This window comes from Perca fluviatilis, chromosome 16, assembly GCF_010015445.1.
Source record: "Perca fluviatilis chromosome 16, GENO_Pfluv_1.0, whole genome shotgun sequence".
NCBI lineage: Eukaryota > Metazoa > Chordata > Actinopteri > Perciformes > Percidae > Perca > Perca fluviatilis.
Genome location: NC_053127.1, coordinates 23457159 through 23480379, shown reverse-complemented (window position 1 = coordinate 23480379; position 23221 = coordinate 23457159). Strand labels below are relative to the sequence as shown.

At 40.2% G+C, this 23221-nt stretch overlaps 1 protein-coding gene across 6 annotated transcripts in view; it reads left to right on the top strand.

Moving 5' to 3' along the window:
• The window catches only part of mink1 (misshapen-like kinase 1), a 34967-nt gene that overhangs the window by 5492 nt on the left and 6254 nt on the right, over positions 1-23221 (top strand). The window contains exons 2-31 of one of the 6 annotated variants that reach the window (XM_039777797.1): positions 683-748; positions 1150-1332; positions 1424-1534; positions 1639-1729; positions 1819-1949; positions 2155-2209; positions 4213-4291; positions 5201-5376; positions 5540-5609; positions 5723-5933; positions 8796-8903; positions 9491-9577; positions 11730-11906; positions 11998-12168; positions 12586-12744; positions 13287-13366; positions 13481-13584; positions 13685-13776; positions 14088-14111; positions 15482-15633; positions 15802-15919; positions 18880-18996; positions 20043-20154; positions 20472-20621; positions 21213-21356; positions 22065-22199; positions 22335-22435; positions 22554-22703; positions 22789-22948; positions 23062-23201. In XM_039777797.1, the coding sequence (XP_039633731.1) occupies positions 683-748; positions 1150-1332; positions 1424-1534; positions 1639-1729; positions 1819-1949; positions 2155-2209; positions 4213-4291; positions 5201-5376; positions 5540-5609; positions 5723-5933; positions 8796-8903; positions 9491-9577; positions 11730-11906; positions 11998-12168; positions 12586-12744; positions 13287-13366; positions 13481-13584; positions 13685-13776; positions 14088-14111; positions 15482-15633; positions 15802-15919; positions 18880-18996; positions 20043-20154; positions 20472-20621; positions 21213-21356; positions 22065-22199; positions 22335-22435; positions 22554-22703; positions 22789-22948; positions 23062-23201 (3654 nt within the window). The other 5 variants (XM_039777796.1, XM_039777794.1, XM_039777795.1 and 2 more) reach the window with 5 other exon arrangements.

Here is a 23221-nt window from a genome sequence, read left to right as displayed (position 1 = left end):
AATATGGAATGGTAAATTGGATTTAAATTGCTTTAGTGTACACAGTAGAAGCCATTTGGGTTGTTTGTATGTATGGTTTCTATTCTACAGAGGCCCCTGTGCTTTTGTTTGTGTGTTTATGTGACAGAATGAGTCTATAGATCTATGCTCACTTTAGGGGAGGTACAGAGCCTCTGTTGCACAGAAAGACAATTCTAAATGCAACCGTTTGTCATTTTTGTGAGATATAAGTACTGTTCTGTTAAGGCACAAAATTAAAATGACGGGAAAAAATGCTTGTACAATTATAAAAGCCTGGTTTTATTTTTTGCCCCCAAAAGTGTTTTGTATTTAGACTTGTTTTAATTCAGCCTTTGTGCCAACATAACTGAAGCCAGATTGCATCAGTAACTAGGATTTTAGTATTTAAGGGTGACAACATGAAATACGACCTCCACTTAGTGTAGGCATTGAAGTGTGGATGTGGAGGATTCAAAGAAGAACAAAGCAAACATCCCTCACTTAGAACAAAAAATAAAAAGATGTGCCTGAGTGTAGTCTTTTTAAATTTGCTCTCAAATCAAAATAAAAACTAATTGCAGTTTATTTATTTGAAATGCATTTGGAGCGTCTTGTATATTGTATCTGACCCTGCTCTGTCTGCATGTTGTATGACGTTTGAATCTACCCGTGTCTCCAATAGGATCCAGCAGGAATCTTTGAGCTGGTCGAGGTGGTCGGCAATGGGACGTATGGGCAGGTATACAAGGTGAGACATGATGCCTATGTTATATCTGAATGATTTTTTTTTTTTGGAGATTAAAGCATTCAACACATTAAGTATTCACTTGTGTAATGAGTTGCTATTAAACTGGCTACAAATACCACTGTAGTGCCTGCTCTTTGTTAAGTGTTCTGTGCATTAATTTCTCAAATTACAGAACATTAAGTCTCCTGCTATGTCAGTACTTTTTTCAGCTGTCTGAATAGTTTAAAGTTGCTGTGACTGAAAGATAAGAGACTCTGGAGAAGTAAATGTAAAATAAGAACAGTGAAATGGTGTGCTGAAGCAATTAACCACACTTAATGGGCAAAATTCAAGAGTTTCAGTAACATGGAGTCTCTGGTTCATTTTTACTGACAACTGTTAACAATGATCCAACTTTTCAGGGCCGTCATGTGAAGACGGGCCAGCTGGCTGCCATCAAGGTGATGGATGTTACAGAGGAGGAAGAAGAGGAGATCAAAGCGGAAATCAACATGCTGAAGAAATACAGCCACCACCGCAACATAGCCACATACTACGGTGCCTTTGTCAAGAAGAGTCCACCAGGACATGATGACCAGCTTTGGGTCTGTCTACCCTTGTACCCTTGGTCTGATGGTTTCATAGCAGTATGCCTCAGTGATTGTTCCCACTAAGTTTGCATGTGTCTGTATGTAGCTGGTGATGGAGTTCTGTGGGGCGGGATCGGTGACCGACCTGGTGAAAAACACTAAAGGCAGCTCTCTGAAGGAGGACTGGATTGCTTACATCTGCAGAGAGATCCTAAGGGTGAGGAATCCCAGTCACACCAGTCAAAACAAGTCTGCAGCACAGGTCACTCCTTACTGACCAATTTTGAACCTTTTTTTTTTTTCTTTTTTATCCCTGTGCAGGGCCTTTCTCACCTCCACGCCCATAAAGTTATCCACAGAGACATCAAGGGCCAGAACGTGCTGCTAACGGAGAATGCAGAGGTCAAACTTGGTACGTTGAGCGCATGATGTATTGCAAAAGTAGGTATATGCTCATCATCTCACATCCTTTCCTCCTCTGATTCCTTTGTCCACCTTCAGTTGATTTTGGTGTGAGTGCTCAGTTGGACAGGACTGTTGGCCGTAGGAACACCTTCATCGGAACACCTTACTGGATGGCACCTGAGGTTATTGCCTGTGATGAGAACCCTGACTCCACCTATGACTACAGGGTAACTGCGCGTGTGTGTGCGTGTGTGTGCGTGTGTGCTGCGGTGTGTTGCGTGTGTGTGCGTGTGTGTGCGTGTGTGTGCGTGTGTGTGCTGTGTGTGTGCGTGTGTGTGTGTGTGTGTGCGTTGTGTGTGTGTGTGTGTGTGTGTGTGTGTGTGTGTGTGTGAATACTGTAGACACTGACCTGGTCCCCTGTGGATTTTGCAGAGTGATATCTGGTCCTTGGGGATCACAGCCATTGAGATGGCAGAGGGAGCTCCTCGTAAGTGTATACACTTTTATTTTACCTGTTCTTGGTTGAATCGTGCATTTTGTTGTACCTAGTTTAGTTATTTTGAACATGTAATAATTTAAAAAAACAAAACCAGTATAACAATAAAATGAACAGTAAACATATAATAAAATCTCAACAACATAAGTAATAAATATTACAAGTACTCAGCAACAGATAAGTCCTCATTGTCTGACCTCATGAATGAGTCTTTCTTGCATATGTAGCCTTGTTGTCTGTGCGTTCAGATGGACAGCTGACTCACTGTAATCAAAGTAGTGTAGTCTGGAGCTGGCAGTTGGCCTGTGGAGGCTGATTGCACAGATCTCTCTGGTCTGCTTAGCAGGGAGATCTGTTTGCCTGGAGATTTGGTGTCAAACCTGACAAAGAAGCAAAGAAAATCCCACTTAAGAGTAGCAGCTAAATTGTTTGTAAAATGAATCGCAGCTGTGCTAACAAAACTCCACATTAAACATTGGCTCAACCTGAGTAACTTATCGTGCCATGTATACTGCTACATTTGACCAATTGGTGGTTGTTATTATGCAACTATTATAACCCTACCTCCAGCAAGAATCAAATTACACTTCTTTCTTATTGGTTTACTTAGTATTGCATTGGACACTAAAGTAGACTTAGAAAACATGCGCAATATGGGGCTACTGTTTCATGAGCTCTGCATTGTTACAGAATGTGTGTTTAGCGCCACCTGCGGCTAATTGTTGAGTTGTGGACGAACTGAGTTCTATTGAATAAAATGATTTATAAAATAATATATAAAGTGGGAACTTAAAGCCTCCGGTGCACATACACTTTTCAGTAAAGTAGGAGACGTCTTGTGTCGAGTTGTTAAACCTTTTTTAATATGCTGTGGATTTTTCGATGAGGAAGAGGGTGTAGATGTAATTGAACTTGTTTATGTGTGAAAAAACATCAGATACAAATCATTATTCCAAGGAGGATGTCTTTATATTCATCAAACATGTCTGGTGGGGGAGTTTACGTATGTGGAGTCCAGTTTTCTTTAGTCAAAATAAATTTGTACCACAGGCACTTAAAAACAGTTTTCACATTACTGATGAAGGCTACAGAGCTCCTGCAGACCATGTTGTGGTTATGTGAATGACATAAGGCATGCAGGCCAACTGTCAAGTTGGCGTTGATGTACCATTGTAAATTATGCAGTGTGTGTGTGTGTGTGTGTGTGTACTTACTCACTCTATCAAACTCAGTACTGAAGCATGTTTCCACTAATACAGTTGCAATATCCCTTGTTTTTAGATTAGAGTTTTTCATTAGTATGGCTTTTTGAATGAATAATAGATGATTAACAGAAAATAATGGAAGACAGTTTTATTAATTAATTAATTTCTCTTTTTTAAAGACATTTATGAATGTATTACGTTATGTTTTGCTGAACTGCCAACATCCTGTCAGTGGGTGATCCATTCCTTTTTAAATGAAAATAAACAATGCAAGCCTACTGAATAGATACAGATTTTGCTTAAACATAATTACTATGTATAATACATGTAAAACATGAATGTTATATGAAGCATACATTATAGCATCAGTATAGCTGTGATCCCTCTGTTTTTAATGTGGCCCTTAAAATGCTGAAATGTTTGTCCAGAAGAATATAAAAGCCTGTTTACTGTGAAACTGTAAAGTTAACCAGTCAGGTTTAGCTACCTACCTACGCTGGGAACACAATGACTCACAGTCCTTGCTCTTAAATTCAATGTAACAATAAGCCGGAGGCACCAGTAAAGATTGGATAACAGCAGCTGTAGCCATGTTTGAGGATACAAAGAATATGTGTAATGGTGGCTAGTATTATTTACAAAATACCAGGTTTGGGAGTATATGACTCTGTCTAACATAAATTGTATTCTAATGTTCCTTTTTTCCTTCTTTTTACCATAGCTCTCAGCATGGGTAGGAGGATTTAATAATACCTAACAACTCTGACCATGTCCTTTTTATTTCTGTAGCCTTGTGTGACATGCACCCGATGAGAGCCCTCTTCCTGATTCCCAGGAATCCCCCTCCAAAACTTAAATCCAAAAAATGGTGAGTTATCAACCATCCTGCTGCGTTATTTATGTATCTCATATCCTAGACACTTCATATGATGTCAAATGTGCGTTACAACCTTAAAAGCTCTGTTTACTTGATGTTTAAGAAAGCAGGTTATTTTGAGTGCATTTGTCCCTCAATTGGGAAAGTCTCATTATTGAGACAAATATGATTGTGAGCAAAACGAGAAGCTGAAGGCGTTTAAACTAATTTGCCATATTCTTTCTCCTACCCCGTTTTTATTTGCTCCTATTACTCTTCCTGCTGCTCGTTAATGGACCCACTTGGTAGAGTTTATTGTCCCACTGCATTCAGAATGCGATGTTTCTTTCACAATGTTTTTATAATTCCAATCCTAAAGAAGCTGTCAGTCAATATTGTGTGACCCAGATGAACAATAATGCAAATACAAAAACATAAGTTTCAAGAACTTAACGACTACCATGTTTGAACATTATCAACCTCATACAGGTAGTATCCATTGCATGGTTATTGTAGAGCATTGCAGTTTTTTTTACAGTGATCATGTTGTACACACATTTTAGTTGCAGTTTCAGAGAAAGTGAGCCCCCTGTCAATCAAATATCTTTTGTAAAGACACTGCAGAATGAAATAGGTCAGTGCACAATGTTGGGATTTCTTTCACTGTCACACAAGACTGCATGTATAAACTGTGAACCTTGGGGACTTTAGTTCACACTTATGTAAGAAAGGAAAGTTTCCTAGAAATATCACACACACCCAGAAAATACTGGACATGTTAAAGGGGCTAAAGACAGAACTTGTCCCACTTGAATCTCTCTTCTGGGCAATAACAGCCAAGCTGCCAACTGTTCCATGCCTCCCTGCCCTCCCACTCTCCCTCACTAGTTTATCATCCTCTAACCTCCCCATTCCTCCCAGGTCCAAGAAATACATTGACTTTATAGAGGGCTGTCTCGTGAAGACATATACCAGCCGACCATCCACAGAGCAGCTTCTCAAGCACTCCTTCATCAGGGACCAGCCCACTGAGCGCCAGGTCCGAATTCAGCTCAAAGACCATATTGACCGTACGCGCAAGAAAAGGGGAGAGAAAGGTAAGCAAATGAGATGGAAAGAACCTGAGTGGGTGTAACCCACAGTACCTTGTCCCTTTATGGACACTGATTAACTGAAGTATACTGTAGGCTACTATGCCACAATGTTTTTGTTTTTTTTATACAATATTTCACTTCTCTTTATGCTATTTTGTTCTTATAGAAGAAACAGAGTATGAGTACAGTGGTAGTGATGAAGAGGATGAAAATCGTGGAGATGACCGAGAGTCGAGGTAATAACAATGTATATTCTCTGTCCCAGAGTATGAATCCATGACTTGTGTTCTTTATGCGAATGATTGTCCTCCAAACTCCTCTCCCTCATATCTTCAATTTTGGTCATCAGTTCAATCCTCAATGTGCCCGGTGAGTCCACCCTGAGGCGGGACTTCCAGCGTCTGCAGCAGGAGAACAAAGAGCGCTCGGAGGCTCACAAGAGGCAGCAGGCCCAACTGGCTGCTCAGCGTAGGGACCCTGAGGAACACAAGAGGCAACTGTTGCATGACCGACAGAAACGCATTGAAGAGCAGAAGGAACAGCGTCGCCGACTTGAAGAGGTAATAATCAATTTCTACCTTTTTTAACAGAATTGGTCAACATTATGAGACATACACTAATTAGCTTTCTGTCCAAGAGTTGGATGAGATGAATGATACTACTCTCCTATCTGTCTGATAAATATGAAGCAGGGAAGCAGTCCAGTCTTTATGCTAAGCTAAGATAATTTATTCCTGGCTCTACCTTCATATAGACCTTCACACAGACATGAGACTGGTATCAATTTTTTCATACAACCTTGGCAAGAAAGCAAATAAGTGTTCATCCCAAAATGTCTAACTACTCCTTTAAGGAAATCTATTTTTCATTTCTGTATCGTAACTAAGTTTTTAACACAACACTTAACATTCCAACATTGTCCCAGATTATTGCAATACTGTGCCCAATGCTGAAATATGGGGTCTGGTACCTGCAAAATTAAAGACGGCATAAACTCAGCACTGGTAAAGAAAAGTCTATCCCAAGAAAGGATTAAAAAGTGAACTGTGAATAGAGAAATATTGATACTCCATTTACAAAAAGTATGTGTGTTTTAGGGACCTAGTTACTATGTAGGTTGATTATCAGCAATGTATATTTGAAGTTGAATCCTCTCCCTACGTTAGAGAAGGAAAACCCATTCATTGGGTGTCTGTAGTTTAGATGCACGCATTCATAATGTCAGATACAAACCCCAAATGTTCACATCTAACTTGAAGCTTTTTATCATGGTCTGCCTTTTTCTTGTCTGGTGTTGATTCATGCTAATGCATTTATGAAATACAAAGGTATCAAATTTAGTCAGGGATAGAAAAATGGTGTCTTTGACCTTATTTCCACCGTTGCACACAGTTCCACGGCTTGATTTTGTAATTGATTAGAATCCTGCACATTTACCAGAGGTTTATGATACTAATGCATTATGCAACAGGCAGAACATTTGAATTCAAAGCTGTACCAAGAAATGGAAATGTGAGCTTTCCTTGTATGTGATGTGTCTGATCTTGTTTGGTTTGCCATTTCTTGCTTTTGTCATAAGTGCACAGCAGTTATGATCTGCCTTTTATTATCGGCCTACTAAACTTTTGTTATGTTATATACTGAATGTATAGCTATCTATGAACATAAGTAACAAAATACAACATGTAAGCGTAACAATGTTTGAATAGTTTAGATATTTAAATTTGGAAATAAGGCCCTTGCACAAAGCCTCCATGACTAAATAACTAGTTGGACTGAACAAAAGCTCTGGTTACAGCAGTACCTTTTCAACGCATTGTTCACTAACATTTATAGTTGAATAAATAGGTAAACAGTGGGGAATAGAGTCAGTGAGATTGTTTGAAGTCCAGCTCCTTGCAACACAGGTATGAATTATTTATTCTGCAAACATTGGCCCCAAGTGAGATGATTTTGTAGCCTGGGGTGAGCTGTTTTGTGACTATGAAGTTTGTAAAATGCATGGAAACTGTGAAAAGGTAATTTCACCTATAAGAAGTATGGGGAATTGGTGAGTTCCATAAGTGGCTCAAAATTCAGACTTTCGCTACACTAAGACCTATAATCTGCCGGTGTTAATTTTACCAATATAATACATAGAAACTATATACATGCTATTTTTTTTTATTTTTTTTTACAATCTATATTTTGTTATGGCTGCAAGGTTAAATAATTTACTCAGGCTAGATAACAAGCTAGCTGTAGTGAAGCTAAAAGAAAAATCCAGTGTAACCAAGAAATTACATAAAAACTGCATTACATTCACCGTTAAAAAGTACATCCAGAAACCTATAATAATGATCACATGTTGGCCATCCCGTATCTGGATCACTAGTGAAATATAATCAGCTTTTCCTTTTTATATTTTATTGTATTACCTTTTACACACAAAGTTTCTATCTAAAACAATCTTTTACTCTAACTGCAGTTTTGTACATGCTGTTAACAGTGTTTGCACACCACTATATGGAACAATACAGATTCCTACTGACTTTGCTGATTAAAATGTTTGCACAGTACAAGTATTAGTTGGAAGTTGTAGCAGTTGACATAACAACATGCATAAAAACATAAAAACACTTTTAGACATTATTGAAGTATAGGTTTTGTATGTTAATGAAGATTTTGAAAGACATACCTATGTAACTTGGCTTATTGGTAGGCTGACAAAGTGCCAGCAGCTGTAAATGTGTGAGGAGTGTGGGATTTGAAGAAGGCACACTTTATTACACCGCTATTGCTAATTAAAATTAATGTATTGGTAAAGTATTTTTAATGCAGTAAGATTGAACTCCCCTATTATACCACCACCTCCCCCTCTATCTTCTATGGCTCATCTGTTCAACTGTAAAGTGCCAGTAACAATTGATTGGACAAGAGCTTTGTGTCATTTCACCACAAATAACAAACCTTGTTGTTTTAATGTCCCTTTTAAAAAAAGCAGATAAAGACTGCTCCCTGCCAAAAGTGAATAACTGTTGTCAGTTTGAGTTTCAGTCAAAGTGTGTGTGTGTGTGTGTGTGTGTGTGTGTGTGTGTGTGTGTGTGTGTGTGTGTGTGTGTGTGTGTGTGTGTGTGTGTGTGTGTGTGTGTGTGTGTGTGTGTGTGTGTGTGTGTGTGTGTGTGTGTGTGTGTGTGTGTGTGTGTGTGTGTGTGTGTGTGTGTGTGTGTGTGTGTGTGTGTGTGTGTGTGTGTGTGTGTGTGTGTGTCACACATCCTCTGTTCTCTGCCCTGCATTCATGCTCCCTTTATTTCATTTTTTTATAAGCTCTTTGCACAAAAAAGGGAGGGTTTGCTTATAAGCAGGCTATCTATTATAAATTCCCCTGTGCAAACATAGCCTCTCTGCTCATTTCTCCTATTCCTGTCACCCTTCTCTCCCAGCAACAGAGGAAAGAGCGAGAGATGGTGAGGCAGCAAGAAAAAGGTCCCCATCGGAGACTTGACGATATGAGACGGGAGGAAGATAGAAGGTTGGCTGAGAGGGAGCAGGTAACCAACCGCAGGAGATGTGGGGCTGCAATCAGCCAATCAGTGTGAAGTGTGGGTGTGTCCACCAGCAACACTGTGCAAGTTGCTCTGGTGGTGAAATTCCATGAGTAGGTTGCCATAGCAGCAAGGGTCTAAATTAGTGTATTTATTCAGAGATGAGTTTTTTGTGGGTGAGCTCTCTGCGTCTCTTGTGCTCTGTTTCCAGTCTACTGTCAGTAACACAAGAGTCTGGCATCATAGCATCAACACCCTGTAGTGCCAAATACTGATTTTATGTTAGTATGGTAGCTTACAACAATCGCAATGTACTGCTAAATATTTTAATTATTCCTAATCTAGTAATTTATCACAATCTCTATGTAGTGCTAAACAGTGATCTTGTTATCTTGTAATGGTAACTTTTATGTGTGTCTTACAACTTCTAAACAGGGACAGTGCATGTTAAAATTAAGTGTTGGCACAGTTTGTTGTATGTTGGAATTACGTTACATAACTCTTGCCTCTATCTTCTACCCCTCCCCATAAAACTTTCCTTTCTCTTTTCCCACCTTAATGCCTGTCCTTCCTGCCTCCTTACCTTTCCTCAGGAGTTTATCAGACATAAGTTAGAAGAAGAGCAGCGGCAATTAGAAATCCTCCAGCAGCAGTTGCTTCAGGAGCAAGCACTGCTTATGGTAACTAGTCCTCATTACTTACCATTTCTTGCTTTGACTGCAGAGGTTTCTATGTCCTTTTGGTTACAATACCTCATCAGTAAAGGTGATTTATTTTATTATTTATTTTTCAGTGCCGATAAATAAATTTTTTAATAAACTAAACTAAAACTAAAAAAGTTATTGATTGGCACTGAAAAATATTGAGTGTGCCCTCACAACAATATGGCTTGTTTTTGTCAGGTCAGTTTTATTTTTTTCATACCCCAATATCACAAATCACAACATTGCCTCGGGGGGGCTTTATATTTTGTAAAGCATATGACACTCTGTTCTCTGCCCTCGATTCGGACAAGAAAGAACAGTGTTGCAGTGTTTTGCCAAAACAAACACTGCAGTATCTGCTTGTATTTGGGGCCGATGCTTTCAGGTGGAGTAAAAGACAGCTTAATACTTTTTATAATCAGTATTCTCCTAGCTCTATTTTTAATTGTAATAAAATAAGCAGTTTTCTGTTCTAGATGTGCAGCACCTTGAGGTAGACATGCTACATGTTGCAGAGTATGGATGTAGCTTCCAAACTACTGCATGTCTTAAAAAGGCACTGACCTAGATTTTGAGGGCAGATGTATTGGGCAGTTTATTAGTGCAAGTGTATCTTGCTTACAATGAAGGGAAGACTTGCCACACTCCTGACATCTTTGTTTTTGGTAGCTCCTGTGGAGCATAGGAGTTGCTGTCATTTGGATTGAGCTATAGTGGTAGCTCTTTGTTCCTGTTTTTTTCCACATATCATTTCTAGGTCACACATACACTTAATTCCTGTGTATATGCATATCTTCATAGGGACCAGAGCACAGGGTCAGCCATAGGACAGTGGCCCTGAAGTAGTTTTTAGGGTTCAGTGCCATGTTCAAGGGCAGCACACCCCCAGGAACATTTTCTGTCAAACTGCAGGCAATTCTGGCATAGTGGCCACAGTTGGCATTGTAGGATCACGTGACATACACTGGCCCAGAAAAAAATGTTTTCCAGTACACAGTCATTACAAAAGTACCTGTAATGAATCCCATTCCTTTCCTGTTTTTTAATCAACTGTGAAAATGCCAATTTAACATTTCCTGCAGCTGGTTCACAGTAATGGCCTCCCCTTCATGCCTTTCATTAAATGTAATAAAGATCGTAACAGGAAAAATGTGAATCAAAAAGAACTAAATCGGTTCTAAAAATCTAATGAAATTATACAAAAGGCACAAATATAGAGGAACTGCTTTACAGCTTTGATGGGCAGCTGCAGGAACTGTGAAGTCAGCCATAATTCATTGCTTAATCAAAGGTTCTCTAAATCTATATTCTGACCTTTTCTCATGCTATTCTTTGTTGGGAGTTAGTACATTTCTAGACAATTATGCTACCATTAGATATGTAATTAGGCCTTGTCTTTTGTTTTATTAAGCCGTCCGCTATATTATCCTTCAGAAAGGAATATCAGCATTCTATGATCTGAAATGCATTGCAAACAAAATGAGAATCAAAACAGTTTTTGGAGGTGTGGAGGATTCCTCCTTAAAAAGAAAATGTATATATCCATGTTGCACAGTCGCTGTATATCTGTGTCAGGGTGGCAACAGGGTAGGAAGAGCAGCCTAGATGTCCTTTTCCACAGGAACTTTCCTAAGGTCCTTCTGAGCGCTGTACTGTAATCCCTCCTTTGTGTCCTCAAGCTACTCAAAAGTCCCCTCCCACACAGGGAAGCACCTGGGTGAGGCATTCTCACCAGGTGCCAGGCTGGGTTTTCTCACTGTGGATGAACACCACAGTGGTTTCTTTGCATCCACGGTCTCTTTTCTCTCTGTCTTTTTCTGTTATTTCTTGTTTTCTTATGAACGCGGTGACCATCAAAAGGCTGTGAGACCTGTGCCTACAACTCCCAATGAAAAACCAATAAGTCAACTGAGTCACTTTTACACTGTCTGTTTAATATACAGCACAAAAAGGTTAAGCTAAAGACACAATCAATATTCTTTTGATGTGGGTTTGTAATTGACTGCTGTACTGAAAATAGGAGTACACACTTTGAGATGATAAAGTCTGCCCAAAATAGGCATTATCTCAGTGGATGAAATCAGTCTGAGGCAATCAACGGCTTGACTGCAGTGTGTTTTTTGCTCAGGAGTATAAGCGCAAGCAGCTGGAGGAACAGCGTCAGTCAGAGCGACTGCAGAGGCAGCTGCAGCAGGAGCATGCTTACCTGGTGTCTTTGCAACAACAGCAGCAAGAAAAGAAGCCCCAGCTCTACCACTATAACAAAAACCTGGAGCCCAACAACAAACCTACCTGGGCCCGTGAGGTAGCAATGTTACCTACTTTAGAAGCATTACACACCATAGTCAAACTACTGTACACTGACATCCTTCTTTCCCTGCCATCCTTATTTTTAGGTGGAGGAGCGAAGTAAGCTCAACAGACAGGGCTCACCCAAAATCTGCACCACTGTCTCTGACACTGCCATCCAGTTGCGCTCTGACTCAATCAGCCAATCAGGAGGGGCCCAGTCTGCTCAGACCCCACCAATGCAGAGGCCTGTCGAACCCCAAGGGGGGCAGGGAAAGGTGGGTGTTTTCAAATGTTTAAAATTAAGTTTATCAAAACCTCCTAGAAAAACAATGCAAGATACAACTGATTATGCTTTTCTGCCCCTAATTCTTTAGCTGCTTTACCCTGTTCGACCTTATTTACTCCTTCTTTTTCTCCTTTTCCCTCCTTTCCATCTCCACACATCTGTGATCACTACATGTTAAACAAATCTCCTTGGAATACAATCACAACTTTTCTGCCTTGGCCTGCCGTCTTGTGCACTCTTCCTTCCGCTCTGCTGCTCCTCCCTCCTGGTGTGCTGCTGCTGCTCCTGTCCTCTGCAGTTCCAGATGGCTCACTTGGTTCCATTGAAGCCTTATGCTGCCCCTGTCCCTCGTTCCCAGTCCCTCTGTGACCAGCCCACTAAGACCATGTCTGCATTCCCCACCCAGGATCCCTCCCTTACCCCCACGCCCCGCCCCATCCACTCTAGAGAGCTGGTGCGTCAAAACTCTGACCCCACTTCTGAAACCCCGGCACCACTGGCACACCAAATCGGAGAGGATCGCGGCCCCTGGATCCGCCTGCCAGATGTGGAACTCCCACCCAAGGTGAGGTCTAGTGGTGAGATCTAGTGGCTGGTTATGACTCAGCAGTAAGTTCACAAACTCAGTAAGTGCAGGAACCCAAAACAAAACCCCAGTTTGAATTTCTTTTTCAACAAGACTCTCATATCTACACGCAAATATTAGCTGGACTACAGTTGGTAAACTGACAATGAAAGGTCTCCGTTTTAGGAAATAAAAACTCTGTTCACCTTACACAGTATAGTAGCTGGTGGATCTAACAGTTTTTCCATCTACTGCCTTTGGTGGTGGTTGAAATCCCACCCTGTACTCACTGTTTACATCTCAGGAAAACTCTTAATCAGTTGAGGATGAGCTTTATGTGAATACCTTTTTTAAATGTGGTTTATGCAATTTTAAAATGTGCATTAAGGGTTGCTTGGGCTACCTGACAAAGGGCCAATCTTTTTAGGAAATTACTTTATTAAGGGTGGTAAAAGAGTTAAAAAAAACATGTTTAATCACTTTCTTAGCTACTGTTTTGTTAAAATACTGGTTATGTAAGCCTATGATGTTTCTGTCCTCAGATTCCCCAGAGGACAGCATCTATTGCCACAGCTCTCAACACCAACCTGAACTCTGGCATAAGGCATCCAGTACGGGCCAGGTACTGAGGACAGTCAAATGATTTATCAGATATTTCCTTAAATTAGTGCCTGCTCAATGGTGGTAGATAGACTTCAGATAACTTATTTGTATCCTCAATGTATCCTCATGGCAGCAATCCAGATCTCAGTCGCAATGATCGCTGGGAGAGAGGAGACTGTATGAGCATCATATCCAATCTGCCCCAGACTGGCTCTCTAGAGAGGCATCGCATCCTCAGTGAGTCCCTGCCTCCCCAATGCTATTTCTCTGCAGACTGTCTTTGCAGTAAGTCTGATTTCAGAATTATAACTACACTCTACAACATTGTTATGTGCAGGTTCCTCCAAAATGGATTCACCCATTCTCTCTCATGACAGTCGTCATAAGCCAGGGGAGTCTCGCACCTCCTCCCGCCCTGGGCGCCCTGCTGTAAGTGGTTCTTTCAAACAGGCATTGCATCGGTTTTCTCTCTAGTATCCCCTACTTATAAAACTAGTTTTAACCTTACTGTAAGATTGCATGCAACACATATTGTATTGTAAAATAAAAAGCACTAACATAATGTACATATGCTCCTTCGATCTCAAACACACCTGTTCTGTAAACTGACAAATAGTTATACTAACTCAAAGTTTTCTCCTCACATACCTTTCCTGTACATGTGCTATGCTGTTGCTGTTTCCCTTCATGTTTCTCCTCTTCTCTAACCCGGTTTGTTGACTTTACCTCAACTTGTGCAGAGTTACAAGAGAGCTATAGGGGAGGTTAGTATCACTGTGTCTTTTGTGTGTTATGCACTGCTCTGTGTTCATGCATGAGTTTGCATCTGCATTCAATGGCTGTAGTACATGTTCGTAAAGAATGAATTGCATGCTCCACACTCTTTTTCATTAATTGGGTAAATCATGTTTTGTCTTTGAATGAAATTCCACTCTAAAGGCATTTTTGAATGCATTTTACTGTTATTATGTGGACATCCTACACTCAACACAGGCCTTGCTACTATGCCCCAGAATCATCCCAAAATGTCACCAGCTGACAGGTTCTGAATTCTGAGAGTATTGACAGTTTTGAGTCCGGACTTACATTTGGACTCTTTCTAAGGGTGGGATTCACCAGAGGCCTTACTATATGATATCATCACAATACTTATGTCACAATACCATATTATGGCGATTTTAAAGATAATGCAATATGCTGAGATACAGTACAGGCCAAAAGTTTGGACACACCTTCTCATTCAATGCGTTTCCTTTTTATTTTCATGACTATTTACATTATAGATTCTCACTGAAGGCATCAAAACTATGAATGAACACATATGGAATTATGTACTTAACAAAAAAGTGTGAAATAACTGAAAACATGTCTTATATTTTAGATTTTTCAAAGTAGCCACCCTTTGCTTTTTTATTAATAAGGGAAAAAATTCCACTAATTAACCCTGACAAAGCACACCTGTGAAGTGAAAACCATTTCAAGTGAATACCTCATGAAGCTCATTGAGAGAACACCAAGGGTTTGCAGTGCTATCAAAAAAGCAAAGGGTGGCTACTTTGAAGAATCTAAAATATAAGACATGTTTTCAGTTATTTCACACTTTCTTGTTAAGTACATAATTCCATATGTGTTCATTCATAGTTTTGATGCCTTCAGTGAGAATCTACAATGTAAATAGTCATGAAAATAAAGAAACACATTGAATGAGATGGTGTGTCCAAACTTTTGGCCTTTACTGTATATTTAAAATTATGTCCCCAAAAGGAAACTTCTGAGATCTGTTTTATCTAAAAAGATAAATTACTCTGTTTCTTCATCTCACTTCAGTTTTATTGCTGCCAAATGGGTTTGTCAAGCAGGCAAACTGACCAACACATACTGTATATGATAATAGATTGATACTTGGTGTCTGTGTATCAGTATTGCCACGGAAAATTTTGTGATACTATGCTGTATCAATCCCCCCCACCCCCCACTCTTTCTGAGCCCATCCTTCTGACGAACCCTAACCTTCACTTGTGTTGGATTGTCTTTAATATTAGAATTGTATATATTACTGTTGCATTACTGTCTTTGATAGTTGAGATTATGTTTAAAACATTCTTAAAGTAAATGGTGGTGTATGTGTGTGCAGGACCATGGCCTCTTTGCCAAGGAGCGTGCTGAGGAGCAGCCAAGGCCCCCAGTCAAGGCCAATGATTACTCCTCCTCTTCTGAGAGCAGCGAGAGTAGCGAGGAGAGTGAGAGTGGCGAAGGAGCAGAGGAGGAAGAAAGCCCCACAGATCGGTAACACTAACACCTACAAATAGAGAGCGTTAATTGTTTTTATTTGTCAAATTTACTTTTGCATAAAGTATTCAATACTTACTGTAAAACTGTCTCTTTTCACTCTTTCCCATTATCAAGCTTAAGGTCTTATGTCATCCTTGACTTCTATTCCTCTATTGATTTCAGTCACAGGGACGCAGACACTGATTCAGTCAACACCATGGTGGTTCATGAAGACGAAGGCGAGGGGGGAGAGGGAGAGCAAGCTGGGGGCTATGGCGATCAGACCATGCTGGTGCAGAGGGTGAGTCATCTGTGTATGTAATGATGCTTAAAATGCATTGGGACTTGATGGAAAATCAACACAGTACACATCACAGACACAAAGCTGCCTGACAGGAGCACCGGGTCCACTTTGTTCTTTGGTGTTTTTTTTCCACACTTAAATGACCAAATGAAGAATATTATGTGGAGCCTTTTTCCATGTATCTTTAATGAAGTTTGATAACAGAAAAAATGAAGATGCCCAAAACATGATCGTCAGGTTTCACTGAAGATAGGGCTGGGCAATATATCAATATTATATCGACATCAATATATGAGGCTAGATATCGTCTTAAATTTTGGATATCGTGATATGACAAGTGGTGTCTTTTCCTGGTTTTAAAGGCTACATTACAGTAGAGTGATGTAATTTTCTGAACTTACCAGACTGTTCTAGCTGTTCTATTATTTGCCTTTACCCGCTTAATCATTGTATCCACATTATTGGTGATTATTTATCAAATCTCTCATTGTTAATATTTTGTGAAAGCACCAATAGTCAATAGTCAACCCTACAATTTCACCGCAATATCGACATCGATGTATTTGGTCAAAAATATCGTGATATTAGATTTTTTCCATATCGCCTAGCTCTAACTGAAGAGCACCTTTGTAGATTTAATGCTTTGCACCACTGTAATAAAAGCACTTGGGAATAAATTAATAAAAGAGGAGCACAGATACATTACAGTGCCAAGTTTGCTATCAGCTTCAATATTGCACATCTGTTGTTGGTAATTTTCAGAGTTTTTGGAAAAATTAGTGCTGCTGGGAGGCTCACAGGATCAGCACAAAGTTGACCATGAGAACTTTTGCAAGCCAGTTAATACACATTTACAGAGGATCAGTAACTGTTCGTCATTAATGCTGCAACTGAATGTTTTTTTTTATTATGTATATGCCCAAAGCCACCCTGTGTTAGGTTGGCAAAGATCTTTGATATTTTTGGAGAGACAGCAATATTATGTGAAAGACAGCACACATCTTGCAGGTGGCTCCTGATGGGCTGAATGTGGGAAGTGTCCCCTTCACTGAAGTGCAATAGTTTTGTGTGTTTATGCATTTTAATATGCAATAAGCGTCAAATATTTGTGCCAAGCTACAGTGACACAACTGAATATCAGGGAAAGATTTGGAGTCATTAACTTAAAGGTCCAATGTGTAGGATTTTCTCCCATCTAGCGTTGAGATCATATATCGCAATCAACTCTCTGGCACCACGCAGTTCAAAGTACCTATTACAGCTACGGTAGCCTTCCCGCTTCAAAAAGCCGGTCTCTTGCTCTTTTCAATATCTTTTCTTCTTTTTCTGGGCGAAGAAGAAGACTCCTGTTCCTAAAATTTGGATTTTGAATATGTGTGGTCCTCCATGTTTCCTTCTTCAAACTTGCTGGGGCCGGGAAGCTACGATACCCATTAGCAGCATTAGCAGCACCTGTGAGTTTATCATGTGACAGTGAAAACGCGAAAGGTAGAGCAGTACTGTATATCCTGTATGTCTTATCCTAACCGGCTAACGTATTTCAAGATGGCGCATTAATATGGAGCGTCTACCCCAGTTCATGCAAATGTAAAATTTCAAGCCGAAAGGAATACTTGGAATTGATAGTGGTGGTAAATATTCAAGAAAAAGTACAAGTTTGTGAACGGGCAACACAGATTTTGATAATGAACAACTAAACACGTTACACACTGGACCTTTTAACTTAAGTTATAACTAAAATGACAAACATCATACAGAGGATTCCGATTACTACATAATGTAAATATGATTTCTGTTTTTAAAGAAAGTCTTCAATCGAGTCTCACTGACAGCACAGAAAATCAGCTGCATCACATTAGAACAGTGGCAGCCCTACATGTGTCACCCACTAGACAATTTATATCCTCTTCAGATCACATTTCATACCACTGTGCAAATGAGATTCTTCTCATTTACCCCTGAGTATGTGGAAAAAGGTGGTTTTAACTGAGACAAAATAGAAGGTGTAGATTATCTTAAGGAAATTCATTAATTTCTTGAAATATATCTGTGAGAACACCATGTACAGATGGCATATATATTTTACCACATATGATTTAGTATGCAAAAACTGAATGTGCAATAAGTGGCCCTTGCGTGATCTTTCAGTTTGCATATTTTGTTCTGAAGATTTACAAGCTGTGCAGATAGATCTTCTCTAGTCTTTTCATAGTCTGTCAGTTTTAAAACTAGTGTTTTAGATTCTCATTATCATTCAAAAAATATACTCTACTAATATACTATATTTTTTGTTTCCCCTTTTTCCCTAATGTGGCAGTAAATCATTCCAACTCTTGTTCAACCAAAACCAGAAGACGACTTTTGGTTGTGGACAGTTTTTCCTTGCCACTGTCGTATTAGCCACTGCTAATGCTTGCTCTTGGGAGAATCAGTGGAATTGTTGGGGCTTTGTAAATTATAGAGTGTGGTCTAGACCTACTCTATCTGTAAAGTGTCTCGAGATAAATCTTGTTATGATTTGATACTATAAATAAAATTGAATTGACAGCAGCTAAAGGCTGAACTGGTCCGATAACTATTTAGATTATGGTGACAGAAAGCAGGAGAGAACTCTAGACAAAGGGTGTTTTTGTTTTTCCATTGCATGTACGTGGTGCATCAATAACATAAAATAAACATTAATGGCTGGCTCTCCCAGTGTTAAGAACAGGAACTTGACTTTTTAAAGCAAGTTTGGTCACGAATGTTTCTTCACTTCTGTGTGTGTGTGTGTGTGTGTGTGTGTGTGTGTGTGTGTGTGTGTGTGTGTGTGTGTGTGTGTGTGTGTGTGTGTGTGTGTGTGTGTGTGTGTGTGTGTGTGTGTGTGTGTGTGTGTGTGTGTGTGTGTGTGTGTGTGTGTGTGTGTGTGTGTGTGTGTGTGTGTGTGTGTGTGTGTGTGTGTGTCTTTTACCTGAAAGACCCCAGAGAAGCGGAGCCATAATGGATACACTAACTTGCCAGATGTGGTGCAGCCCTCCCACTCCCCCACTGATTCAGCCACTCACTCCTCCCCTGGGAAGGACTCGGTTTATGATGTAGGTTATACTGATGCTAAATATATCAGTCCTAAATTCCTGATTTATTGTTTTGTGTTCCCTTTCTGCCATTCAACACATTGAATTTCATGACAATCAGTTCAGCCTGTTAGTTGACAATCATCAAAAATGTAGGTCTTTAAACTGTGGTTTTAAAGGGGCGCTATGCAGTTTTGGCAATTTCTTTGCTTTTTGCTTGCAGGTTTCTCTATAGAGCTCCCCCTACAGCTTCGGAATAGATATTTGGCAACACTGTTGTAAAAACTCATTGGCGACTCTCTCCCCCCTGCCATCTTCTTCCTCTGGTCATGTGCATTTGTTTTCATAGAAGCCGACGAACGCACAGAGCCATTTCCACTGAGGTAGACAGCTAGTAAGCTAGCTAGTAAGCCCGTAACAGACAGCGATCATAATAAAAACCTTTACAGACAATAGCAAACATCCTGAGGTCAGAATAACAAGAAATACAAAGATTAAACTGAGTTTATCCCAAAGATACTTTCAAGAGTTGTCTCAGTTCTCCCCATTCTGAAAACGCAGGTCCGATGTTTACTCGTGTCTGACTCCTCGCTCGGTCAGTCTGCCGTTTCCTCTTTCTCTGTTCCTCCGACAATGCTCTCCTAGCTTTCTGCTTCTTTTTTGCTAGCTCAGCTATGACGATAGTGTAAAAAAACTCCATCGCTACCTTGTTCTTATAGCTAGTCGGTTCCTGGATGTGTACCGTGCCGTGAAGCAATTCGTTACATCGCGAGACCTGATATCACGCGATACTTCCTGAAGCTCGCCAGCCGAAAGTCGCAAGGGTGGTTTTTCCGCTCACAGGCGCTATGGGTAAGCGAGACGACCACCGTTCAACCCGAAAAAAAGTCATATAACCATTCCAATGACTCCGAAGCTGTTCAGTTAAGGTAAATTAAGCTAAAAAAAAACCTGCATAGTTCCCCTTTAATGCCACATAGGCACAGGAAATATCAGTTTTTAACATTTTGTCATGATGTTGACTTAAACAACACTGTACAACTCAAACACCCTTTCTGCTCCACCAGTATCAGTCCAGAGGTTTGGTGAAAGCATCTGGCAAATCCTCCTTCACCACCTTTGTGGATCTGGGCATGTACCAGACACCAGGAGGTACAGGGGATAACATATCTGTCAGTGGTGAGTCAGGAGCTTTTCAGACTTGCAGCAACATCTGCTTGGAGATTCTTGAACCTCTTGAACTTCTTTACTACCTTAACCTTGGACATCATTTCTTGTGCAGTAAGATACTTTAGGAAATGAAATTGTGCTGAGTTTTTTTTTTTTTGTTGAGAGAATATTGTCTATTACATTACAATTATTACCTTTTATTTTATTAAAAAAAAAAAAAAAAAAAAAGGACCATGGGAGATTTGTGTCTAGCTCCAAGCCTTTGTACCATGGTTTGTGTTTTCTTTCCTCAATTAAACCATTTCCATTGCGGCCTCCCTGTTTAGGCTTGAGGTTTGAGCAGCTGAAGATGGAGGTGAGGAAAGGATCCATGGTGAATGTCAATCCCACCAACACGCGCCCCCCCAATGACACACCTGAGATCCGCAAGTACAAGAAGAGGTTCAACTCTGAGATCCTGTGTGCTGCGCTCTGGGGTGAGAACAGTTTCAGTAGTTAAAGATTAAACACCAAGCGTCATTAGATCCCTTAAACTAACTTATTACTCAAATCTCTGGAGTTAACAGACTCAAAACATAGTGTGTCATCAATAACTCGTCTCTGCTTTCATTATCAAAGCAATTTTTATGAAATAAATACCTGCTCTTCCAGCCTCTTTACACAAGCGGTTTTCCATAAGTGCCATCTTTTGCCGATGTTATTACTTGTTGGTGAAAAAAGGTTATCTTATATTTTCCGAACAGCGTCTGCTGTTAAAAGGGTTAGTCTCTTTTCTCTATCTTCAAATAGGCTTATATGGTGATGTCACCACAGTTGCATCACACATTCATTAAAGCTGTATTTTTTTTATTCCTCCTGTAAATAAAATGGAATATCATGGTGGTAGAGTTGCTGCAGGTTATGATGTGGAAATGATCATAGAAAAGGAAAGCAAACAAGATTACAAACAAGTGTTGCAACACAGGTATACTGCCAGCATACTTTGAGCTGTGACTAGAAAGGCAATAATTACAATCATTTTATGCAAAATGAAAAAGCTGTTAATTTGTGCATGTGTGTGTCCCCAGGTGTTAACCTGTTGGTGGGCACAGAGAACGGTCTGAAGCTGCTGGACCGTAGTGGTCAGGGCAAGGTTTACCCCCTCATCAACTCCCGCAGGTTCCAACAGATGGACGTCCTGGAGGGCCTCAACCTGCTCATCACCATATCAGGTCATTACTGCTGCTCATCACCATTCTGCTCTCACTACAGTTGGTTAAAGCTGTCTGTACTTTTGGCATAAGACTACCGTCTTTAATGGGATGCCAAACACTAGATGGCAAATTGTGCTAATGCTTTCAGAGTGATTATTTTGCTTTGCAGGAAAGCTTTTATTTCTGTGCACTGTGTATTAGGGCCTGGAGGTATTGATAAACGCTAATATCACAATATTTTTTAACAAATAGGAAATACCAGTATGTTTATATATACTATATACTGAATTAATAATTTGATATTTTGTTGATTTATTTGTTTTTTTTATCAGATATTAACACATAAAAATCATTCAAACAATCAGTAATAGTGTTAATAATGAGCAGAAATGCAGAAAATGCTGTCAACATGTTTGCACAGCTAAAACGCAACTTTAGAATTGTGTGTCAGTAACTGTAAAGCAGATAATTAAAATGAATGCTACATGCAGCATTAAGCGGGCCCTTGCACGTTCCCGCATAGGGAAGACAATTTAAATTGCATATTACGAAATATGGGAACCAAAATCCCAGACTATATCTAGTTTCATATTCAATTAATTTTAGATATGTGACTCCCAGCTCTTCTGTGTATAGTTTGCAAATCTTAATTAGGTCAAAATATGATTTAAACCATTACTGATATTAGTCTCCTTTTGTAAGTGATTTCTCACGGTGTATATTAAGGCAAGAAAAACAAGGTGCGTGTTTACTACCTGGCCTGGCTGAGGAACAAGATCCTCCACAATGACCCTGAGGTGGAGAAGAAGCAGGGCTGGACCACTGTGGGGGAGATGGAGGGCTGCGTGCACTACAAAGTGGGTGAGTGACAGATGATGGCTGTTTTATCACTGCTGTCTATTCCACTCTGGAGAAGTTCTCATAAGTGCATTTGGCACAGTGAATTATTGATTACAAGTATCTGATGTCAGATGGCCTTGTGGTTGTTCTATCTAGTGAAATACGAGAGGATAAAGTTTCTGGTGATTGCTTTGAAGAATGCGGTGGAAGTCTATGCTTGGGCGCCCAAACCTTATCACAAATTCATGGCCTTCAAGGTAAGTCTCCCCCTTTCCTATTAGTTATGCGAGATCGGTCAACCAGAAGAGCATTCAAAGTTGATTATCTTCTCACTCACCCACTGCTTCCAAACCCCCTCCACTGCTTTTTAACCAGTCTTTTGCAGACCTGCCACACAGGCCTGTCCTGGTCGACCTGACTGTGGAGGAGGGGCAGAGGTTGAAGGTGATCTACGGTTCTTGTGCTGGCTTCCATGCCATCGACGTGGACTCTGGAAACAACTATGACATTTATATCCCAGTTCATGTGAGTTTTACATCTGTCAGACAGCAGTGTTTTGGGAAAGGTGAAACCTACAGGAGCTCATTACTTCTATTTTTATGTCAAACAGATCCAGAGCCATGTGATGCCGCACGCAATTGTCTTCCTGCCCAGCTCAGACGGCATGGAGATGCTGCTGTGCTATGAAGACGAGGGCGTCTATGTGAACACCTACGGACGCATCATCAAGGACGTGGTCCTGCAGTGGGGCGAGATGCCCACATCTGTTGGTGCGGGTTAAATCCAAAAACAAACTTAAATGGACATTTATAAAAGTGGATGTATCCTCTGTACAAACTGTAACCAGATTGCCCAGTACTAATGTTACATGTTTCCTTTGCAGCTCATATCTGCTCAAACCAGATCATGGGATGGGGAGAAAAGGCCATTGAGATCCGTTCTGTAGAGACTGGCCACCTGGATGGTGTCTTCATGCACAAAAGAGCTCAGAGGCTGAAGTTCCTTTGTGAGAGAAATGACAAGGTGAGAAAGATGAAAATGCT